The sequence below is a fragment of the Aulostomus chinensis genome, chromosome 5 (assembly GCF_037954235.1).
Source record: "Aulostomus chinensis isolate RoL2024-O1b breed Wild chromosome 5, RoL_Achi_v1.0, whole genome shotgun sequence".
NCBI lineage: Eukaryota > Metazoa > Chordata > Actinopteri > Syngnathiformes > Aulostomidae > Aulostomus > Aulostomus chinensis.
In genome coordinates, this window is record NC_141324.1 from 30,453,135 (window position 1) to 30,476,391 (window position 23,257).

At 47.4% G+C, this 23,257-nt stretch overlaps 1 protein-coding gene across 2 annotated transcripts; it reads left to right on the forward strand.

The window, feature by feature from the left end:
* The first annotated feature begins 6,115 nt into the window (after positions 1 to 6,115).
* On the forward strand, positions 6,116 to 21,901 carry mpz (myelin protein zero). 2 transcript variants are annotated; one of them, XM_086204565.1, is made up of 7 exons: positions 6,116 to 6,354; positions 7,933 to 8,099; positions 10,788 to 11,001; positions 11,627 to 11,756; positions 12,222 to 12,264; positions 17,907 to 18,050; positions 18,841 to 21,901. In XM_086204565.1, the coding sequence occupies exons 1-6, from the start codon at positions 6,309 to 6,311 to the stop codon at positions 17,991 to 17,993; spliced, it is 687 nt and encodes a 228-aa protein (XP_086060691.1). In that variant the 5' UTR covers positions 6,116 to 6,308; the 3' UTR covers positions 17,994 to 18,050; positions 18,841 to 21,901. The 2 variants fall into 2 exon arrangements, with proteins under 2 accessions (XP_086060691.1, XP_086060692.1); XM_086204566.1 differs by lacking the exon at positions 17,907 to 18,050 and having other exon boundaries at positions 6,117 to 6,354.
* The last annotated feature ends 1,356 nt before the right edge of the window (positions 21,902 to 23,257 follow it).

Below are 23,257 nucleotides of genomic sequence, written 5' to 3' on the forward strand. Positions count from 1 at the left end.
TTTAAGAAGTTTAAGGGTTATGGAAAAATAATGCCAGATTTCACCTTTCGCTGTCCTTTTGTGTCCCTCCCTCTTCCCCCACCCCATTCTCCCACATAAGCTATCTGTCTCGTTCACAATACCCCTTTCTCCACCCCGAGAACAATGTGTTTGTTCTCCTCCTCCTCCTGATCCCTCCATCCCTTTCTATCCCTCCATCCATTTGTTTGGAGGCTCTCTGTGACATCTCTGCCATTCCAGGCCATGAGGGAGAGAGGGAGGGACAGGCCTCGCCATTGTCCGCCGCCGGACCCACAGAATATCAATAGTGTTTTTCTTTGGCGGGCGCGCCAAGCGTTGGCCAGTAACCTTTCGGATTTGATGATGTCAGGGCCCCTCTTTTTGGGGCCCTTTATATGATTTCCCTCATCCTCCAGTGTCCTCTCGAGCAGAGAAGCAGGGCTGAGACACAGCAGGCTTGTGTGCGCTGGGTGACTCATCAGCGCACTTCATTAGCTCGCTGCAACCGCCGAATGCTCCTTATTTGTTTAGCCCTTTTCAAAAATAAATGTTACGAAGTGGCTTGGTGAGGTCAGTCATACTGAACCCATGTAATGAGAGGGAGAGAGAGAGAGAGAGACAGTGTGGAGGACGGTCCAGAACAAGGAACACTAGAACGCACCTGGAGAATGTAAACACTTGACACAAAGCAGCGGCAGATCATCGTCCATGAGGACGGTTTCAGCCCACTCAGAGAGTCGGTGAGCTCTCACTCATACGCTGAAGTAGAACTTGACTAACGAGAAGAGACTTGGAGAGCGGGAGCCTCCGTCCACCTCCGTGACCTCAGCCAGACACAAAGTCAAACAATGTAATTTTTCACTGTGCTGAACAAATCCGCCCCAGAATGTAACTGCTTCCTTCCTGGCGCCACCACGTCTGATCAATCAGCACAGAGTTTGAACGTAATCCTGAAGCCACAGATCACATCATCTCCTCGGTGGAGTGAATACAACGAGAGGGAGCGGCGGCCTCCGCCGAGGAGGCCATAAAGAGCATCGTACCAACTATCCGGACCCCACACAGGGGCCCTCATCTCCAGGAGCCTCACTCTCCCCGCTGCTTCTGGTCAAACACATCGCCCGACAATTCCATCAATAAAGACTGAGACGTTTTACATGGAATGATCATGACTTAAATTGCAAGCTCATGATGTCATCAGAGAAACCAAGTTATGCCTTTGGCGTTGTAGCCAATAAGCACTGAGTGGAGATGCCGGTGTGATTTAGCTGGAACGCCAACAATGGCCCATGGCACCCAATCTACGGTTTGATGTTGGCGCCTGGATAACGAAGCAGGGAACACAGAGGAGTAACTGACTGGATTATCTGAGGTCACGTTCAGGCTCATAGAACGTTAAGAGGTCTATTCCACAGCCTGGGACCCGTCCAAGCCAGGCTCTAAAAGAACGTCATAAAATTTAAAAATCAACTCTAAAATGTAAAGGGAGCCAGAGCAATGATGCTAAAGCAGGTTTAATGTGCTCTCTTTTCCTACTCGCCGTTAAAAGCCCGGCAGCTGAATTCTGGAACAGTTGTGGGTGGAACGATTGTTTCTGACTGAGACAGGAGGACAGAGAGTTGCACTGTGGAAAAGATCAAATGTAAGAATGTCTCCGTCTAAGCGGCTGAAGGACAGAATGCAGATCACGGAGACGTGGCGAGCTGAAGCTCTCGTGTGTGTGCTGAGGGAAGTGAAATGAGTCGGCATGATGTCGTTCAAGGCGTGTTGATGAAATGACAATCTGTGCAGCAGACGGTGGTCGCAGAGGCGAGTGTGTGTGCATGAGAACGAGCAGATCGCAGTGTGAACTTGAAACCTCTGGTGAAGGCAGAGTTAAACAGCTGGTTTATCAATAAACAAGCAGGTTACTAGCAGATCTGGTGGAAATAATTACCGAATGACAGTTTTGAACCCCCTCTACAGCCGCAGCGCTCTCTTAAAGTGATACTTCACCCAAATTTCATTTTCTGGCTGTTTGTCTTGAATTCATGGATTCTTTCTGCTCCCTGCATTCTTCTTCCTGGTGAATCCAGAATCACGACAACGTCAGACAGGGACTTGTCGCTGAAGCTCATGGAGCCCAGTGCTTGATAACAGTAAAACTACAAAAACATCTGTTTTAAATGCGTCATCCAGAATAATCTGCATCTTCTTAATCCATCTGCACTCTCAATATACACAAACACGACGATTTAAAGCAGCTGCACTAAACATCCCCGCCAGGAGAGGCAGTGTCTCCTCCAGGAGGCGAATCCTGGCGAATGAACCAGCTCCAAGGTGGGATTTCAAATAAATGCGCCATGTTCGAAACAACTGACGCACAGCTGGATTTTCAAAATCTGCACCCACTTGATCCACTTGATAGATGCTTTGCTATTTCAAGGATCACAATGACCAGGAACGGGTGGCCCGGTGGAGCAGCGGTCCTCACCGTGGCCCCCAGCAAGAAGGTTGTGGGTGGAGCAGCGGTCCTCACGGTGGCCCCCAGCAAGAAGGTTGTGGGTGGAGCAGTGGTCCTCACCGTGGCCCCCAGCAAGAAGGTTGTGGGTGGAGTCCCGGCTGCAGCACGGGGTCTTTCTGGGTGAGTCTCCATGTTCTCCCTGTTCCTGCTGGGTTCTCTCTGGTACTCCAGCTTCCTCCACAGTCCAAAGACATCAAGAGGGACCAGGTTAATCCAGACTCTAAATTGACCGTAGGCGTGGCTGGGAGAGCCAATGGTTGTCTGTCTCTATGTGTTGGCCCTGCCATGGACTGGTGACCTGTCCAGGGGGAAGGCTGCTGGGATAGGCTCCACCCCCACCACCCTCAACAGGAGGAGAGGGAGAAGATGGAGGGATAGATGGAGGGATGATGGATGGATGATGGATGATGGAGGGATGGATGGATGGATGGATGATGGAGGGATGGATGGATGGATGGAATTGTCAGGAACTGTTTGTGTCACTAGAAGCAGGCCTTTCAATGTCTTAAGACTCACGAGCAGAAGGGAAAGCGTTTGCACATCTTTGTCATAAGTCATCAAATTTCCGTTTGTACATTCTTTATGGAATAATTTTAATAGAAGAGTCCATTTTTAGAATCAGGCGCTGCAGTCAAAGCTACTCTCCTGATGGGCTCAGCGACTGGACGCAGGACAGATGTTTTATTAGCTGAAGAGAAACGCAAGAGCGACTGCTGCTGCTAACCTAGGCCGACTTCATCCCGCAGGGTGGTGAAGGACAAACCCAGACGAAGAACCTCCAAGAATCACGGTGATAAATGGATGCCACCTCCCATCCACTACCATTCATTGTGCTAAGCTAACTGGGAGTTAGCCGCTGTCTGTAGTCTCAGCACTCACAGTAGAGGGACAGCCGACTTTCCCTCTCAAGGTTTTCTGATGATTTTTTTTCCAGTCATGTTTTTGTGGCCTCTCCAGCTCTCTGGTTGTGGTCAGCGGGCTGTTGACCTGTGTTCTACTGGGGTCGGCACAACCTTCCTGAATTTATATTAAAATGTGCCTCCTGGCTTTGACTTTTGACAGTTTTCTGGCCAGCTGCTCACCGTGGCTCATTTACTGTATTTGGGAGTGGAAATGTGGGGCTTGATCGTCCAACCCCTGCAGCGAGGCGACCCCGTCATTTAGCAGACCTCTTCAAGAATGGTTTATGATGGCGGTGGTGGTTGTTCCCCACTTGTCGGAGAGAAGAGTGAGCGAGCAGCGCAGTCCATCGCCTGGCTGCTGACGGTCATGTCTCATGACCCGAGTGTGAGCTGGCCTCTGTTGTGTGTATCTCCTCGTTTTTTTGTTTGTTTTTTTTCCCAGAGATGCCGGCAAGGAACCCCCCAGCTGTCCTGTCACAAAGACCCTCCATTCACAGAAGCCCTCCACACTTCAATGAGATGTTGTCCCTCTGCACATCTGCCAGCCTGCCTTGAGAGCCGGGCTGCACTCGGAGCTGTGACAAACGTTCTCAACGTTGCGGAAAAATTAGACACGGAGGGAATTGACGAGAGCCCCTAACGTCTACAGCGCGGGACGCTTTCCCAGATTGTGATTATCCTTGCTCTTTGGAACGTGTGCTTTTATTTTTAATTCATTGTAATTTTTTTTTTTTTTAGATCTAATTGGAAATAATTCAATGTCAAAGAAAATTACAGTATCGTCGGATACACGCTCGGGAAGGTTCATGTCGTGCCCTCGCCAAGCGCAAGCGGGGCGCTTGATGCAGGCAGACAGTTGCGATGTTTCATTCACACAGCAGCAGAAGCCTCAGGTACTCAGTCAGCTCTGATAACACCAGTCGACGTGCAGCCTCGTCCACCTCAATTCCACTGAAACACAGCGGAGAAATCATGTATAATTCCATCCAAATCTCTAAATGGCCCTACAGATCGAGTTTTCTCTCTCTGTTCCTCAGCGGTACCTCTCCTCTCGCTCTAATTTAGCTGTAGAAAAGCTCCCCCTCTCCTGCATTCGTGCGCTCCATCACTGCCAGCTGAAGCAACCAAGGCCTTCTCTCTATATGGGATACAGTTTCTGCCTGCCAAGCCGAGCCAGCGCCACTGCTCGCTGGGTTTGGGTGATTGCCACATTCTGCACCTGCCAGGCTCATAAAGAATCCCCCTGTTTCTCCGGGGCCTGAAGGCAGGATCTGCCGTAATTGTTAAGGATGTCGCGATTTAGACGTTCAAGCCAAAGCTTCGACAGTTGATGGCGCCAACAAGTTGGCAGATGGTCCACTTTGTTCAGCTGATCCGTCATCGGGGCATTCGAAGTGTTGCGATGAATGAGCGCTAGCGATTTGTCACAAGTGGCAGAATTTATGCCGCGGTTTAAAATGTAAGCAAAAGTCGATGCGTGGCTAAACGCTCCGCTTCTGTCCTGGCCAAGAGCCACTTTAGAGGACAGGGGACTTGGATGAACAGGCTCAATAACATCAAGCGGATGAAGAAGACGACATTTGTGCCTCCTCTTCTTACCCCTCATCATACATACATGCGTTCCCGGGGGGGGGGGGGGGGGGGGGTGGGTACAAGTAGCCATGATGGATCAAGTTTATACTCCATGTTGAAAACCTGCAGCAGCTCGCCGATGCCAGAGGAGGACCGCAGACCATGAACTCCTGCATGTACTCTCTCTAACGATGCCATCGGCTGAATGAATGCATATTTATGACGTTTGGCAACATGATGGAACAGGTCTTTTTCCAGAAATTTCCACTCAGCGCGGCCCATCATTCATACCTTTCCTTCAGAATCCACCGCTGTCTTGTGTCTCCTCCTGTCCTCATATCAACCCATCTATATATAGCAGGTCTCTCCCCACTCCCCAGTCGTCTGTGCTACTGGAAAGCAAGAAGTGGGTGCTGCATGGTGAATACACCGCTTTGTCCTGGCAGGAGGAGAGAGAAAGAGAGAGAGAGAGGTCGCAGAGGAAGAAAGCCTCTTTGACAGACAGGCCAGGCAGCCCCTGTCCCCCCCTCTCTCCATTGTCCCAGAGTGGCAGACGTCAGCAAACAACAGGAATCCGAGGAGAAGGAGGACAGACAGTAAAGAGTCGCGGCTTTGTTAGGGTCACTGGCCTCAGACGCGGTGAAAGTGCACGGTGAGGAGAAAGAGGGCCGGGGGGACCGGACTGACCCCACTGCTGCATCCCCTCATTGTAAACATCACCTCCCACCTTCCAGCCTGTAAGAGGACATATGAGCCGCCATCATAGGGAGGCGATAGTCATGCATCCTGTCACACGCCGGCTCCTGCGCCTACACGCCAAGGGGTGATTAGCATTTTGTCTAGCTTGGCGGCGGCGCGGCAAGGGTGCGATCCCACACTTTTCATTCATCATGCTGCAGTTTGCCAATTCCTCCCAGCTTCAGCAAATGACTGCTGTTCATGCTCTTAATTAACCAGTTAGGGGACAGCGCAGGTGTCTGGTTTCCTTCCACTTCAGAAGTTAAATGTGTGTCATTTGTTTCAGTGAGCGGCGAAATGGCAGGAGGAGTGAGGATGGGGAGGAGTGCGTGGCGAGGGGGGAATGGGCCGGGCCGGGCCGGGACAAGGGGTGTGGTTGAGTATAAACTAGGGGACAGTGGGTTTTCTGTTGTTGTCCTGTTTTGAAGCCCTCTGTCCTCCAGCTCTGCTCCCCTTCACTCTTTTTTTCCTCCTCTCCTCCTTCCACTCGTATCTCCCAGCAGAGTGGGACTCTTCCTCGACAGACTCCTGTCAGGTCTGCTCATCATCATCATCATCGTCATCTCTTTGGAGCTCCCTCGAAGCCAGAAACCATGCTGACGTTTTTGGCGATGGCGTCGGTTCTCCTCCTGGGAATAGGTAAAAAAAAAAAGAAGAAGAAGAAAGAATAAATGTTTGAACTTTATTAAGCTTTATTCAGATGAAGTCTCAAAGAAATCCTGGGTGTGTTTGAAGTGAATAAATCTTTGCAGTGTTGTGAGGTTAAAGGTTAAATGAGGAAATGATGAGGAGTTGTTTTGTCTTCAGGCTCACCTGGAACGGATGGAGTTGATAAGAGAAGAGGTCAATTGGCTTTGTCAGGAATTAATTGATCTTTTACTGCAAATACCTCACTCCAGCCTACTTTAATTGAAATCTTATTTGCTGTATTGATTTCATCAAATCGTGCTATTAGAACTCCTGCAGTTCACCACCAGGTGTGCCACGGCAGCGCCGTCCGTCTGGGCTCCTCTCTAAGTCTCTTATCTTTGTTCGCTCCCGAGCCTCTCGCTCTCCTCTCAGATATTTTCTGTTTTGTCAGGTTTTTAATTAAAAATGTCAATTTCGTCGACAAGTTTTGGCTGGCTGCGCCAACGACGCCCGGCGAAGGACACTCGCCGTGAAAGATGTGAACTTTGGGTGGTAAAATAGGCCGAAAGCTCCGCAGCACATGGGGGCATTAGTGATGATGTCACGGGGAGGGCGCTGCGACCAACAGTGGCCTGTTCTCGTGTTTGAAGTGGAACTGAACAACACAAAAAGCCTGTTTTAGAGCAGCGTGTGCAGCTTCCTGGGGTTCGGTTGCTTCAGATACAGAGAGCAATTTCTAGGGAAGTGAAATATTGATTTTGCAGCCAAAACTAAATAACATCAATCATTAATTATCATTCAAGCATAAACAGTGAGCACAATTAAGCCAACATAATCCATGTTAATGGAGTTAAATTATGTTCCCCTTTGACTTTCAGAGACAGTCAGGAATAATCCAAATATTTACCAAGAGCAGGTCTGAATCGATTGCTGGCGCCTCTGATTGTGCAGGTGAGCTGATGTTTAGCTGCACCTGCACGTGTTTGGGCTGAATCTGATCGATTCAAGGTTTGGAAGACGCATCGTTTCCCCACAGGCGAACATGAAGTGGCTGCACTGTGCCAGCTTGTGGTGCTGCCGGGTTCCTGAGTGGGCGTCCTGACTTTGCTGGTGTTGTTGAACTGACACTGACCCCTGATTCAGGATTGGTACGGTCATTGAAAGTCCTGGGAAATTCAAGGAATTTAAAAATATCAATTTCCAAGCCTAGAAAAGTCCCAAATTTTTGCTAAGGTTGTGAAAACCAGCTCCAGTACGGGAGTGCGTGTGGTTTAATTAAGACCTGTTCTTACTGATTTAATTTGACAGGCGTTTCAGTCGAATCAAAGCAGCAGTTTGTCCTTCATTTTACTTTCATACATTTGAACAGTGACTTCTGTTTACTTCTCATGTCTGAACCGATGTTGGTTGTGTGATCATGTTGAAGTCAGCCTTTTGCTTCCTTCAGTGAGAGGCGACCGTGCCAAAAGCACCATCACATCAGGGATTTTGGGGTGTGTTGATGTGTGTGTCAGTCATACGTTGATGTGTGTGTCAGTCATACGTTGATGTGTGTGTCAGTCATACGTTGATGTGTGTGTGTCTCAGTGCCCGAGCCGTCCCAGGCCATAGTCATCTACACCGGCTGGGAGCGCCACGCCCTGGTGGGCTCCGACATTCGGCTCTCCTGTTCTTTCTTCTCCTGGCGCTGGACTTCAGAAGATGTCACCTTCTCCTGGACGTACAGGCCTGACGGCTCCCGGGACAGCATCTCTGTAATATGATAAAGCACACACACACACACACACACATACACACACACACTAGACGTGTAATAGCACCTGATCCCCGTCATCAAGCAAAACAATTCCACATTTTTAACTCTAAAGCTGCTCTTGACAAGACTGTAATGGAAACAAATGATGGGTGTATCACTTAAGTGCGGCTACAGCAATCTTCTTTTCTCCTTATTGACTTAAATTAAATTGTGATGGTGTGTGTTCCCACTTGAAGTGATTTTTTTTTCCACACTCGAGAAGCTCGAAATGAATATTTAAATAGGAAAAATGTCTTCTCCAGCAACAGAAATCTCGACCCACAATGGCTACTGCCAAAAAAAAAAGAGGTTTTTGTTTTCATCATCTCCGCCTCCAGCAGGCATCGAGAGGAAAAGAAAATGAAGTTGGAGGAGTGCATGGTTTACTGATGTCACACAGCATCAATTCTAGAAATAAAAGTCCTTCAAACTCGAGAGAATCAAGCGTTATCTGGTCGCTTCGGGATCACTCCGGGCCCGCGTGTGCATCTTAAATGTCAGCCGCAATAAACATGGCTGATAATTTTATCTGCAAGATGAACAAATTCATGAATTCCAAGTAATTTGTAGAGCACTCTCAGGGAGCAGGATGCATGCAAATCACTGCTTTAATCTGACAAATACAGTAGCGTGTGAATATTAAAACATGCTGCAATGCACACGCTTGTTCCTGCACGCGTGTGGGGACTAGAAGCAGGAAACTTTCTTAATCTTCCCACTGGTCTTGCAGCCCCACCTGTCTCCTGCTCTTTAATTTCACTCTCGCTGCCCTTATCATCCTCCCATCTCTCTAATCTCTCTATCTGGCCGTCCTGACGGCGCCTCCCTCTGTCCACCCCCCTTAATCTCCTCCTCCCCAGCGCTGCCTCCTTTGTCCCTCCCCTCCTCTCTCATTATCTCCTCCCCTCTCTTCGTCCGCCTTCATCCGTCTCCTGCAGTGCCCTCACTTTGAAACTTGACTTCTCTGCTCTTTTTTCCCTCTTATCTTCTGTCGCTCATTTCTCTGCCTGCCTGGATGAATTTACAGTTTCATACATCTATCTCTTTTCACGGTGCATTTGTTCTCTGAGATTTTGGGATTGTTGGTATCAAATGAAAAGCAACAAATCTGTTTGCGTCTCATCTTCTCTGACACTGAGACTTTAAACCGCTCATTTAATGAATGTTAGACGTTGAACTTGCGGCGTCTGGGGCATCCCCCCCCCCCCGCCCCTCTCCTTTACCCCTCAGCGTATCAAAGATGCACCACCAATCAACGATTCAGAGGCTGAGTTGAAAATGTGGTGGCACTCACAGTTTGGCTGTTTTTGCATGTTGTTCTGCAAAAGTATTTTCTCCAAAAATGTAAGAAATATTAAATTACCTTTAAACACAAGCGGCCACTCAGAAATGTAAAATTTGTTTGGAATCTGGATAAAAATGTGTTTAAATCAAAATATTTCACCAGCTGTGATGAGTGTGTGTGACTCCATGCTTTACGTCCCTGTGTCCAGTCCACAAGGTAACTGTTTAAATTCACTCCCACCGACCTCGTTGCGTTCTCTTGGCTGCGGCGTGAAGCTGGTCTAAACAAAAAGCTCTAAAAACCTACTGCACACCACAGGCTCGCCGCCAAGCTGAAGCGACTGAGGGGGAGAAGTTGAAAAGACAAACAGCGAGGATGTGAATCTGTTTCATAGTCAAAGAGGAGATTATCATCCTGGTATTTAGGCAGTTTGACTAAAGACAGACGATTCCAGATACATGACTTTGATAAGAGGAGTAGTTGGGGCAGATTGCCAGGTCGCCGCCTGTGATCGGCCTTCTGGAAGTTTCAACACACTTCGAACTAAAACGTCCACAGAGACCGGTGGGAACTCCCGGTGCTCCAAAAACCTTGAGAGGATTGTCAACATAACCAAGAATCTTTACTTCTCCGCCTCTGCAGTCGGGAAAGCGTGTCTTAAAAACCTAGAAAATAAGAAAAGCCTCCATGTAAAATGCCTCTTTTTGCTTAGTTTAAAAAAATCAATAAACAAAAATGACGTGGATGTCACATGAGGTCTTGAAGGCATGACTTTATTGATTTAACCACGCAATCACATCAACACAAGACGACTACCAGTGTCCTTGCACAGTTTCCTTCATCGGGACATTCAGAAGGTGACTAAGCCGCTGAGAGAAGGCCTCTAAAACAGAAAAATAATATCCAGCGCTGTCAAGGTCATTTAGGCTCAGAATTAAGTTTTCACAAGCGGCGTAAAAACTCTTCCAGCAGCAAACCCATGCGGCGCTTAGGCGCTGAATGTCGTCCAACATTTAGCAGTTAAAGAGAGAGATATCTCCCTTTGGAGACCAAAGCTGAAAATTGCATGTAAATGCGATGTTTACTTTATAATTTTGTTAATTTCTGATGCCCCCAAGTGGCCAAAAGTTACTTTATTGCAAGAAAACAACTCGCGCACACAGAAAAGTTTCCGGGAGTAAATCTTTTCCTGTTAGAACTTTTTCTTTTACTTCATTGAATTGTTTCCTGTATTTATTCTCTCTTTTTTGTAATTCTTCTTTTCACAGTTTCTTTTAATTTCCAGCACAGATGATACTTCCTGTTTTCAAGTCAGATTTAGGAGTTATGCTCAGGTGTCAACGGTTCTCTCCGTCCCGGCAGATCTTCCACTACACCGGCGGGGTCCCTTACGTGGACAACAAGGGTCCGTTCAGGGACCGACTGGAGTTCGTGGGCAACCCTGGCCGACGTGACGGCTCCATCCTGCTTAAGAACCTGGACTTCAGCGACAATGGCACCTTCACCTGCGACGCCAAGAACCCCCCTGACATAGTGGGACGTCCCTCCAGCGTCCGCCTGCTGGTCTTTGAGAAGGGTGAGATGTCACTGAGCCCTGTGACGGTTCCTCAGTAAAATCAAGTACCCGGCCTGCCTCGTCTTACACGCGTCTGCTCATTAGATGCCCATATGGCAGCTTTTGGTGAATTCCTCCCGTCAGCAGCCCAACTGTTCTCGATTGTTGTTATAATCATCCCCAACTCTGAGATTAATCTCCATTTGCAGCGTATTAGAATACAGCAGGAACTGTCTGAGTTGTCACACGGCCTCGTTAGGATTCCCCACACCTCCTGTTAAATGAAATCAATTACAATTTTATCTCTTTTTCTGTTGGAGATTGCGATCATCCCCCCTTCTTCCTTCTTCCTTCTTCCTCTTCCTTCATCTTCAACCGTCTCATCCCTCCATCCCTCGACTTTATCTCAACCTTGATTTTACCTTCACTCTCCTTTTCTAGCCTGCTGCCATCACTCACTCCCTCTCCTTCCAGTGTTGTTCCTCCTTTCATAGGCAACACTTTTTTCTTCACATCTAATTTCTGATTCTGCTTGAGGCATCAGTGCAACGCTCCCTCTGTCATCTACTGTCAAGTCTTTGTAAAGCTGTCTTCTCTACATCCTAACACCTCTTCTCTTCTTCTATTTCCTCTCCGTCACCTGCAGTTCCAATCCAGGCTGGCGTGATCACAGGATCCATCATCGGAGTGGTGCTCGGCCTGCTGGTGCTCATCGTGGTTATCTACTACCTGATGAGGTTCCTGGTGGCGCGCCGCGTCTTCAGCCTCAATGTCAGGTCAGTTTCTGGCCTGTGGACGGCGGCGCTCTGCCAGGCCTGTCTGTGCCAGGGGCTGGAGCTGAAGCCCGAGCCCATCCCTGGCACTGACACCTGCGTGGCCAAGTTGGCGTAGCTGCTGTGAGACGAATTCATTTCAGTTCGGTGTGCGGGGTTTCGATTCAAAGTTAGTCTGCTGGCAAATAATGATCTCTCATTCAGATGAGATGATGAAAAGTGTCGAGGCCTAGGTTTCAGGGAGGAAATTCTGCTGGATCTTGAAGATGATGGATCCATCATCTTGCTTCTTCCCATCCCAGCTTGTGAGATATTAACGCACTTTGAACCCGGGGCGCTGGTTGAGACAGCGCCAGTAGATTAAGCTGATGTTCTTTATAAATGGCTGCCAGGCAATGCTGCCCTGTGACCACTGGAGGGAGAGATAGATTTGACATTCTGACATTGTCTTTCTTTTGTCCCCTCCAGCAAACATGGCAAGAAAAAGAAAGAGGGATCACAGCAGAGACAGGCAAGTTCCCTCCTCTCCTCCTCCCCCCAGTTATCCCCTCCACTTCCTCCTCTGCCTCCTCTTCTCACTCTCACTCAGTCACATGCACACATCCAGTCACAAGCAACAGCTTGGTTTGCTGTCGGGCGATGAATAGACAAATGACGGCATTTTGGAGACATTACAGTAGCATTCAGTGAATATCTGTGGGGCCCAGAATAACGTGGTGTCAGACAGAATATTCATCCATTCAGCTGCAGTGCAGCTACACAATAGCACACATCCAACATGACAGTGCATAACGGCACAGTTTCATAATCGCATTCCCCCAATGCCCGTCCAAGCTGAGCCGTCTCCTCCTCACAACAACAACAAAAAAATAACATGTCATTCAAATTCTGCCCAGCAAACCCTAATAACAGTGTTCACGCTGTAAAAATGCTAGTGCCGTCTCAGCATTCAAGGTGCTTTAAAGCCTGCGCGTCCCTCCTCTCCCCCCTCGCGGTACCCACTCCTCCTTCACTTCCCTCAAGGGGGCTAAACAGCATGACGCAAATAACCAGCCACAGGGCAAAAATCAAACCAAGCCCAGGTCAGCGCAATGTTTCTGTATTGAATAGGACTGTGATTTGCTCGCAGCGGGGAAACAGACGGGAGCTGCTGATTTTTCTCACTGGGAGTCAAATGAAAATCACTGGGCCTATTATGGTCCGGACTTTTATCAGGGGTTTTACATTGCAGCACGCCAAGGATTCGGGGTATTTCTCCCTTCTTTTCCTGACAGGAGCTTGATAGCCTCAAGTGGTGGATTAATCAGACAGTTTGGTGGCTTGTAATCTTTTGTGAATACAAGACACCAGGCAAGTTCTGTTTGATTACTTTGTGGTAATGTAGGGGTGGATAGTTGCAGGGGCGCGTCGTAATCGACTGTATGCCTCGCATACTGATAGTGGAAGGGATTTGAGTTCAAGGCGTTTTCCTAAATCAAAAATCAGCTTTGAAATGAGAGCCGTGTGGAGGTATCTGAGGTGGAAGATCAAAGCTATTATTGTGGGAGGGAGTCATTTAGCTGCAGGTGTCTGCTAGTGTGAAGATGAGGAAGCGGCGGTGGTGAAATCTTGGCCCTGTGGCAGAAACCCAGAGGGGGGACGCCAATGTGGGCCAGCTCTCCCTGCTACCTCCAACTCTCTTGGACTGCCTCCCCCCCTTCTCCTCTTTTTTACTGCCACATGATTGTCAGGTTACTCTTGAACTGTAGTCAGTTGCTCTCAAGTGCCTGTGGCGGGGTGTGTGTGTGTGTGTGTGTGTGTGTGGGGGGGGGGGGGTGACAGTGCATGTATGAATAAGTAACTGGCCGCCAAAAGGACACTGAAATATTTGACAACGCCTGTCACGGCTCCTCTCCTGCAAGTCTTGCCTCAGAAGAAAAAAAGATTTTGACAAAAATCCCTTATATTTATTTCTTTTTGCGCAGAGATGCATCCTCTTTTGTAGCTACAAACACACCGGACCCTCGGGATTGTGGAGTGTGCTCATAAGTGGCTGTTTGATAAAATAGCCACTTATTAGGAGCCTCTGCTGACACGACACAATTTTTTATCAGCCTCGCCATCTTCGTTACTCTGTTTGCTGGGCTTGCACTGCAAATCTCCAAAGATGGAGAGAGAGAAGGAGAGAGGAACCCCGTGGTGTGTGCTACTCCCCATTAGGTGGAGTTGTGGGAGAAGAGTTTACCCTGCAGCCACACACAGTGGAGAGCTTGCAGGATTGAACACACATACACACACACACTGTACTGGAATGATAATTGAGTGCACTCTGTATCGATCTGAGCTCAAACACGCACACAAACCCATTCTTCTGTCCATACCCCAATTGCCCTTGCCCCCCTCCCACTTCCCTCCCTCCCTCAATCTCCCTCCATCCCTTGTCTCTCTCCCTTCACTTGCATCCCCTCCATCCTCGCCTCTCGCTGACCATGAGAAACATCTGTCTGTAATTCCCCCCTCCTCATCCTCCTCACTCTCTTCCCAGTTTCTCTCCTCTCCTTTCTCAGGTCCTCTGGGTTCTGATCGGTTCTGGACAGAAAATCACTACCTCTCCCTCTTCATCTACCTCTCAATCTCCCCCTTCAACTGTTTAGTATGCAGCAGGGGACGCAGCCACTTTCCTACCTATCTACCTCCCCACTATTTTGCCACATTTCCTTTGAATGGCGTGCAGCCCCTGTAACGAGGGTGGTTCTGCATCCTACTGAGGCAAACGACGAGGCAGCTCTTGTCGTCACAGCTCTGCAATACTTTGCAGCATACAAGCAGCCCTTCGTGAGATGGTAAGCAATGCAGGGATGTATGAGAGAATGTAAGTATCATCATCAAAGGTAATGACACCAGATGGAGCTGCACAACTGCACCGTCTGCCCGGATGTCAGGCGTAATGCACACCTCAAACGCTGTGCTGCTTCTGTAGGGAACCTAATTAAAGATGGCACTGTTTCTAATTCAATCAGCAGAGTGGTGCTGAGCCCCTTTTAGACCACAAGAACTTCACCTCGGAACCTTTGACCTTTATTCCGACCGCAGCATCCAGGGTCTAAATTTAGTTCTGAGAACGTTATTTTACTCTCAAATCAAAGTCCCACATTGAGAGGTAGGACTGAAGTCGCAGGAGCGAATGATGCTGGGTCTTTTTCCACTCGTTCTGGTTGGTTCATTACTAACCACATTTTATCTCAACTACCACGCCTAAGAAAGTCTGGAAAGCTATTGTTGCTATGCTACAGATACGGCCCACCACGCATCCGTAAGTACGTCTGAACCACTCGGCCCAACTCCGATCATGGAGGTGGCGGTTCTAGCACAGGCCGCGACACTGTTCTCTCCCTGGCTGGTTCAACCAGCTCTGTCTGGAGCGTCCCAGGCCAGCTTTGAGATGTAGCCCCTCCACCTGGTCCCATCCTCCTCCCTGGAGAGGCCTAGAGAACCAGACTGGACTAGCGTCCTTACCAGATGTCTGACCCACCTCGACTGGCTCCGGTGAAGGCAAACAAGCAGCTGCTCTTCTCCAAGTCCCTCACGGATGAATGATCTCCTCACTTTGTCCCTAAGGGAGACGCCCGACACCCTTCTGAGGAAACCCATTTTGGGTGCTTGTGTCTGGGATTTTGTTTGCTTGGACCGTAGGTGAGAGTCGGGACGAAGACGGACCGGCAGATTGAGAGCTTTGTGTCCTGGCTCAGCTCAGTATTCGTCACAACAGTGCAGGAAAAAAACAAGAGTGAAACTGCTCCGATTCTCCAGCCTCTATAGTTCCCTCTGTCGAGCACAAGCCCCTGAGATACTGGAACCCCTCCACGAGGGGCAAGGCCTTGTGCTCCAAGTGGACAATCCACTGGTTCCAGTCGACAGCCATTGCCTCAGATTTAAAGCGTTTGTCATCTGGCAGAAAAACAAGAAATCTTTGCTTCAGGCCTTCCAAGCTTTTAATGTTGAACACGATATCCAGTGGGAATTAGAGCTTTTTCATACGTCAGCTGACTAATTTGCCTAATCCCTACGGGTCTTTTGACCGCAGTCGAAACACAGATGACGTGAACCTCTTTACTTCGCTCTTGGTTGAAAAGAGTTTTAGTCAAAGCTCCAGTGAGCAGAAGGATGCGGTCTCTAATGTGCTGTCCATTCTTGTCCAAGCAGAAGTATTTTAGTCTCTACATTTCGGTCCGGCATACTTGCTCCTCACTCCTTTCACCCATTGCAAATGTAGCAGCCACGTTTAACCTGTGCTCTTTAAGTGCTGTGAACATAATATATAAGGGAAGTTCCATTAGGCTCCATCAGAGCATTCTAGTTACACTTTTCAATAGGTTAACTCTCAGCTAGCCATTAAAAAGTCAAGTTACCTTGACCTTTATCTCCACTCTGTCCATTTCTTCCTGATTGATTTATCATGCTGAAGTGAAACCTCACTCCATTCCCTCCTTCCTCCTCTTCCTTATGTATATTTGTACATTATATGTATGTTTATTGACGCTGCTCAAACAATGTGAGTGGGAGTGAGTGGATGAGTTATAAAAGCACCAGATGGGTGAATTATTGAAGCTGACTTTGGCCTTTTTAATAAATGTCTGGTCAAACAGGTCTGACCGCAGCAGAAATGTCAGAACATCTACAAAGATTTATTTCTTCCCTTGCACATGAATGACTTTCGAGTAGTTCCACTGGTTGCTTTGTAAACAAATATTTCATTTTAAGCTAGCGCTGTGTCACTGCTCCCACTTATTTGTTAAAGTTAAGAAAACAACAGCGCTTGTATTTGTCAAATTGTTCCTTTCTGTGGAAACTTTGAAGTGATACTTCAACCAAAAAGGGTTTTTTGCCTTTCAAGTACTCACGAATATGCATCTTGAGCTCACGAAGACGTTTCCCCCTCCTGCGTAACGTCTTTGTGACGACAGAATGCAGGAAGAGCCAGCCACTTAGCTTTAGCTTGGAGCTAATGGTGACTGATAGCGTACAACAGCAAAACTATCCAAAAACACTCAAGTGTATCATCCAGTATAATACAAATATTCTTTAAATAGCCACACGCTCAGTAATCTGCTAGCAATTTGATTTGAGCTAAAAAACAAAACAAAATTGTTACCCCTCTGGTTCAGTGTTTGTTACTGAAATGGCTACCGTGAACAAATGCAGGACAGGAAGTGTTTGACTTCGTTCAAAGTGGATTACTGAGCAACAACGGTGGAAGTAATACTGGAAAATGTGTCAGTGGTCATTTTTGGGCAGTTTTGTTGCTGTAGCTGTTGTTCGCTGTCAGTCGCCATAGGTTTTGAGTGAAATATCTGTCGCTGGTTCTTTCTGCATTCTGGAGTCACAAAGAAGGAGGGGAAAATGTCTCCATGAGCTCCAGACACCAATTTGTTCAGTAAATTTTAAAAACAAATCATTATGGTGGCAGAAAATTAGAAGAAGAAGAAAAAAGAACGAGTAAAATCAACTTGGCTTCAAATAAATAATCATTCAAAGAAATGACCCAGCTCTTATTTTGCTGTGGTTTAGAACGAGTCAGTTACTGTAACTGCGTTGCATCCTCTAACGCAGCATTGAAATCCAGGGAAACCTCAAATTATTTATTGTAGATTTGTTTATTCTCATCTGCACAAATTCACATAATTTTTTAAAATCATTTATGGGCAAGAAATATTTATTTTCCCCTGCAAATTTTTTACAATTTGAATCCCAGTGCGCTGTGTGTGTGTGTGTGTGTGTGTGTGTGTGTGTGTGTGTGTGTGTGTGTGTGTGTAATTGATCAATTGTCACTCAGTTGTCACAGGTGTTTGGAACCTACCTGTCACTGTCCCATCCTAACGCATGGTTACCTGTTTTGTCACCCCCTTACAGCTCTGGACACCGCCTCCCCTTACTTGCTACCCCCTCCCCTAAAAGGACTGTTTCTCTACCTCCTGGCCCCTCTCTGTCTCTCGTTTTTGTCTCTCTCCTCCCCTTTAAATGTGATTTTCTCCCACCTTCACACAGCTCCACCTGTCCTGCTAACCCCATCTCTCATTCTCTCACCTCTAACCTCTCTCCCTCTCACTCCTTTCCTCCTGAAGTGACTCTCCTCCCCTGTTCTCCCCCCGACCCCATCTCCCTGCTCCCCCACAGGGCGCCACACCTCCCGCCGACTCATCCAAAGTGAAGGCGGCTGCCTCGGAAAAGAAGAAGCAGGAGTCCCGCAAGGATAAGAAATAGGATACGGGGAGGGGCTGGGGCGGGCTCACCGGCCGACTGCTCCAGCCCATGCGCCAGGTGATGGCGAAGGTCCAGCCCAAGCAGCAGCAGCGAACTGTAGTCAGAAAGGCAGAGGGGGTAGGGGGAGGCATGGAGGAGGCTGCTGGTCGGGTGCTGATGACCATCGAACTGGAGCTGACCCGAAAGAATGGGGAGGAGGGGCCCGGCGGTGAGAAAGGGTCGGGGAAGTCCAAGCCGCCTGGCCTCTTTTCCCAAATCGCCAACAAGCTCACCTTCAAATAACAGGGGGAGGCGGGGGGTAGTCGTCTACTGAGGGGACATCAGCAGAGTTAAATCACAAACATTCACCACAACTGGGATAAATGAGTCAAATAACATCTGCTCTTGTCAGACGCAGATATATGGGCCGAGATCTGAGATGCTCCGTTATGTGATAATCTCTTAGCCTGAGTGTTTGTGTCAGGCCGTAAGATATGCCATTTGAAGCGACACCCTAAGACGGCGTGGTTTGATAACAAAATCTCAAAAGCAGCTCCCTAGTTTTGCCTCTCTGGTTCCTTTCATTGTGATCCTAGCCGCTGAGAAAGCTTTCTCCAAGTGCGCCCGATACGCATCACGAATCCCCAGCTGTGGGGCCAAGCCAATTTGCTTTTTTTTTTTTTTCAGAAGCGACGTGTCAAACTTTCTCTCTTGCACTCTTCTTGCTTTTCCTCTCCTATTCTTTCACTGTGAATTTCCTGACTTTCTTGTTCATTCAAATTACAGAAGTGATTTATATGCTAACTGCTCTATCCTCTCTCTCTCTCTTCCTCCCTGCCCTCTTTTCCTCCTTTTCTTTCTCCTGTAGATAAAGGTCTGACTTCTCCATGACTGCCTCCACTCCTCTAGTCTGCTCCCTCCTTTTCTGCCCAGCCTGATGCAACCCCCATTATTTCCCATTATCTCTACTCTTTCAAGACAGCGCTGGCTGTAAGAATAGTCCCACTATATCAGTGGCAACAATAATTTTTACAATGCCTCATCAGAGACCCTCTATGCACTCATTTGGCAAACTGTAAAACTGTTTAAGGCCAAACTACACACATAACTCCCTTAAGAGGACCCCAAAAGACATCCCTCTGGGTTTAGCGTCTACTGAATCTTCCCCCTTAATGTTTACGATTCAATCACACCCACGGAGCAGAGATGTGAGTGCACTCTGGACTTCAGTTAGAGAAAAAAGCGCGACAGAGAAGGAGAGGAGAGGGCTAGTGGGAGAGAAATATGATTCCTGCTCTTAGCCGGCGTAGATAGAGGTTCAAGCCCTCGAGCTTGGGGTGATTCAATCCTCTCACATTTGAGCTAATGGAGGTTGTCGCCGTGTCCCTGCCCTGGCTAAAGGGGGCTATTTCTGTCCCTATAAGAGCGTATGGGCTTACTGTAACAGCTGCACATTTTTCAGCCAACAGGCGAGCAGGGTTGGTGGGGGGGTGCCGGCTGCACTGATTGAGTGCATGAGGCTGTCCGCTGTTGACTCGAGGGCCGGCGACTGACAACCTGGAATGATGTCACGGCCTGGGGGGCTGGCGGACACTCTCAGGAGTCTGACAAAAGAGCTTACCAGGAAGAGGTGCAATGTCTGTGCTCTCAGAGTTATTTTAGGTCTACTTAATCCGCTGGCACGTTTCTCCTCGCCAACCCAGGGCTAATTATTTTAGTGCGTGCTAGTAAAGAAATATCTATCCCGACATCTCCTTCCCTCCTCTACTGTTTTCATTGCTCTTTTCACTCCCCAGCCCTTCTCCCATCTTGGGAATCATCTCTTTCCTGTTTCATTTTCTATGTCCTCACGTCTTTGGCTTCCTTTATCTCTTCCTCTTCCTGTCGTCTAGCGACTCTGCACTGCATTATTCCCCCACAGAAAAGGCCTATACACAATCCACTCCACTCTTTAAGCCTCTCCTTATCTGACTGCCAGGCCTACAGCTCTGCTCCTCTCCTCTCTTTATGGTCTCTCCTCATCCTCCTTGTGCTCTTCTTCAAACTCAGTGACGGACATCGCTCTCCCCTCCCTACTGTCTTGCCCAATGATCATTAAACGCCCCTCCAGCTTGCCCTTCAAATGCCCCCTCCCAAAAGGCATGTCCCATGACAGCCCACTCTCCTTCTTTTGACCCCCTGGTTTCTGCTGGCTCAAACGCCAAAACGCTCTCCTCTGCCGCCCCCCTACCGGCAAAGGAAGAAAACACGTGAACTGGAATCCGCCTTTTGCTCTCACTTGAGACGCCAAACAGAAACATATAATCTAGCTAGCTCTCTTCCGGACGCTTTACGTTGTATGTATATGTGTGTCTAGTTAAAGAGTGTTACAGTGTCACCCTAAGTAAAGCAGAATAATGTTTTCTTTGACTTTACATGTAAAGCTGGAAATACACTAGACGATTTTCACACAGGGATTCACAACTGCGGCAGATTTGTCCTCATCTGCACTCGTTTGGGCCAGTCGGCACGGCAGGTTGGCACAGGACGAGTCTTAGGGGTACACACTTGAATTAGTACTTGAACTATCTGCAGTCGATTCATGTATGTTTGTGACCAACCCAACTACAAATGCGTATCGTCAAAAGTCAGTTATATCGCCTGTGTCTTTATTATCTCCACCATACCTGTTGCACCGAGTGTAATCCTACATAGCCTAGCTTGCCTAGCTTTAGCCTCCGTAGCTTAGCCTTAGCTCTGGTGTGTAACGTTAATATAAGGTGTAGAAATCCCTCGTCTCCAACGCATTCGGCAGTCCGTGGAGTCCACACTTGCCACGTTGACCCCCTTCCACGTGCATTTTCTGACTTAGTTGGATGCAGATGGTGGCGCACGTGGCAGCTGCGAGCTCTTTTGCCTCCAATGTTTGTTTTCTCTGCAAACTCTTGCTGTCACGAGTGTTTCCATCAGAGTTTCGGTGAGTGCAGCTGGCTTCAGCTAGAGTCCTGTTATCCCCAATCTGGCACAGTTGTTAAATTTGCGATGGGCAGTATTTAAGCTGTCATGAAAAATCTGATGAAGCCAGGCAGTTAGTGTAATTCCCAGTCTTATCATCATATTTCAGGATTGTGAAAGTCATCTAGCGTATCCAGAGCTTAAGAGAACACACGTTTTTCAAGGCTGCGAAGAAATGTTATTGTATTCAATGGAATATGCCATTATACTTCTGACCTTGTGCATTATGGAGGGTACTGTGTGTCTGTCTCTTTGGTGCTTGTTTTCTGACACAAAGGGAATTCGAGGTTGTGGTGACAGAAGACGAGGGGGCGATAAGGGTTGGGTTAGCCTCAGATTCAGCACGATATGGCAGGGGAGGGAAAAAAAAGGGTGAGGAAGGTGCTTGCTGTGGGAGAAAGCTTTGCAGGAAGAGACTTATCTGCCAAAAATCCATATGTATCACCAGTGATAGAGCCTGTTCTTTCCCCAGAGCTTTCTTCTAAAGGTGCTCCTTCCCTAACCCTGAGCCAAAGATGGATTGGCGTGCTTGATATGCAGGGTGGATAGTGTAGACTTGAATGTTCCTTTAAAATTCATAACTGGAATGGAGGTGCTAAAATTTTTAAAACTGTAGATCTGTTTCACTAGTCGCTGGTTAACAATCCAGTCAAATGGATTAGTTAGAGTATTTTCTTCTTTTTCAGCAAAAAGCCACACAGACACCTGACATAAACAAACTGCATAAAAATGCCTTTTTAAAATGTTTTCTTTGTATGTATTATCGACTGTATTTGCAGTATAACATTCCTTTATTTGAAATGACTGGAGCTTCTTACATTTTTTTTTTACATTTCTTTTAATGCTTGTGATAACTCCAGAGCTTTAACTACATGTTCTGCCTCTGTATAATATATTGTAAAGAGAACGTAAATAAAAATTAAAGCCCCAAGCGCCGCTGTTGTCAACAGAAATCAAAGTAAACCCGGATGAAATGTCTCGTCGTTTTTCCTCCCTTATCAAGTCAATTGTGTAAATCTGTCACGAATATCTCTGCCAAGACATACTTACATAATTCCTTTTAAAAAAAAAGAAAAAAGACAAAAGTCCCTCCAAAATGAGATATGCCCCGTTTGAAATCCTTCAACTCTCTGATGATGGCATGAAAGTAAAACTCATTACTGCTTTATTAGCTATCTGAAAACATTTGCATGTGTAAGAAGAACATTTTAGAGGTCATAATCTGGAAGTTTTGAGATCTGAACAATGACCACCAGCTGTATTTTGTTGGAAGTAAAAACTGTTCTGCCTCACAGAGCCCAGTGATGGCAAAGTGGCCTTGCAACTTCACACCCTTTGTTACCACACAGTAATGAAACTTAGCTGAAAATACTTCATCAGTAAGCGTTCCACATTTCACAGGGTAAGGAAATGAATATCATTTTTAAAAAGAATTTTTCTTTTTTTCTTTTCTCTGTCCACGTGTTCAGGTCGGGACCAGTGAGCCTTCATGGCATTTTTAGAAATGCCCTCACATTCAGACAGTTGCTCAGTTCAGCCGTAGACTTTAAGTGATGCCCGCTGATCTGCTCAGCAGCACTTGAATACCTCGCTGGTGGAGGTGACACTTGCAGTACCGCGCGCCACTGTCTCTTAGTAACCATGACCTCTAGGAGCTGCTAAAGAAAGGATATTACACACTGGAGACCCTTTGAAGCTGGTGCTAAATTCTATGCTGTTACAGCCCCTTTTACATCTATGAAAATATGCTCTTATTGAGAGTAAGAGGAGCATATTAATGGTGCCCCGCCAGAAAGCCTGGCCAGGCATAACTCCGTCCCTACAACTGCGGCGTCTCTCATGAGATGCACTGCGGCCTAATTAGACCTTTCCCCATACACCTACTGTAGATATGTGGTTTTAAGCTCCATGAACCCCACAAAATGACTCATTTGTTTATCAAAATTGATCCATTGGTCCTAGAACACTTGGAACTCATTTTATCCTCACTTAAGCTGACAGAGGGTTAAAAGGGCGGTGACCAGGCTGAGATGTCTGAACCTTCCCGTGTGCGTAAGCATGCCCACATACACACAACCAGGCTAACATGTACACCATCAGCCACAAACTATCCTTGTCCTTGATTGGTATAAATCATCACAGTTGGTCCTTTATGGTATTGACGGCTAGGAAGGTAGCTAAGAAGGCTAAATTATGTTAGCTACATGAGTACTAGCTACATAACGAAGTACACCTGGAACAACAATAGCCACGTTTACATGCAGACTTTTTCTTCATTCCGACTGAAATTA

Bases quoted from the DNA above. Each gene is read 5' to 3' on its own strand.
- mpz (XM_086204565.1), top strand. From the start codon at position 6,309: ATGCTGACGTTTTTGGCGATGGCGTCGGTTCTCCTCCTGGGAATAG. The intron at 6,355-7,932 runs GTAAAAAAAAAA...TGTGTGTCTCAG, and splicing joins GGTTCTCCTCCTGGGAATAG to TGCCCGAGCCGTCCCAGGCC. The intron at 8,100-10,787 runs GTAATATGATAA...CCGTCCCGGCAG, and splicing joins GCTCCCGGGACAGCATCTCT to ATCTTCCACTACACCGGCGG.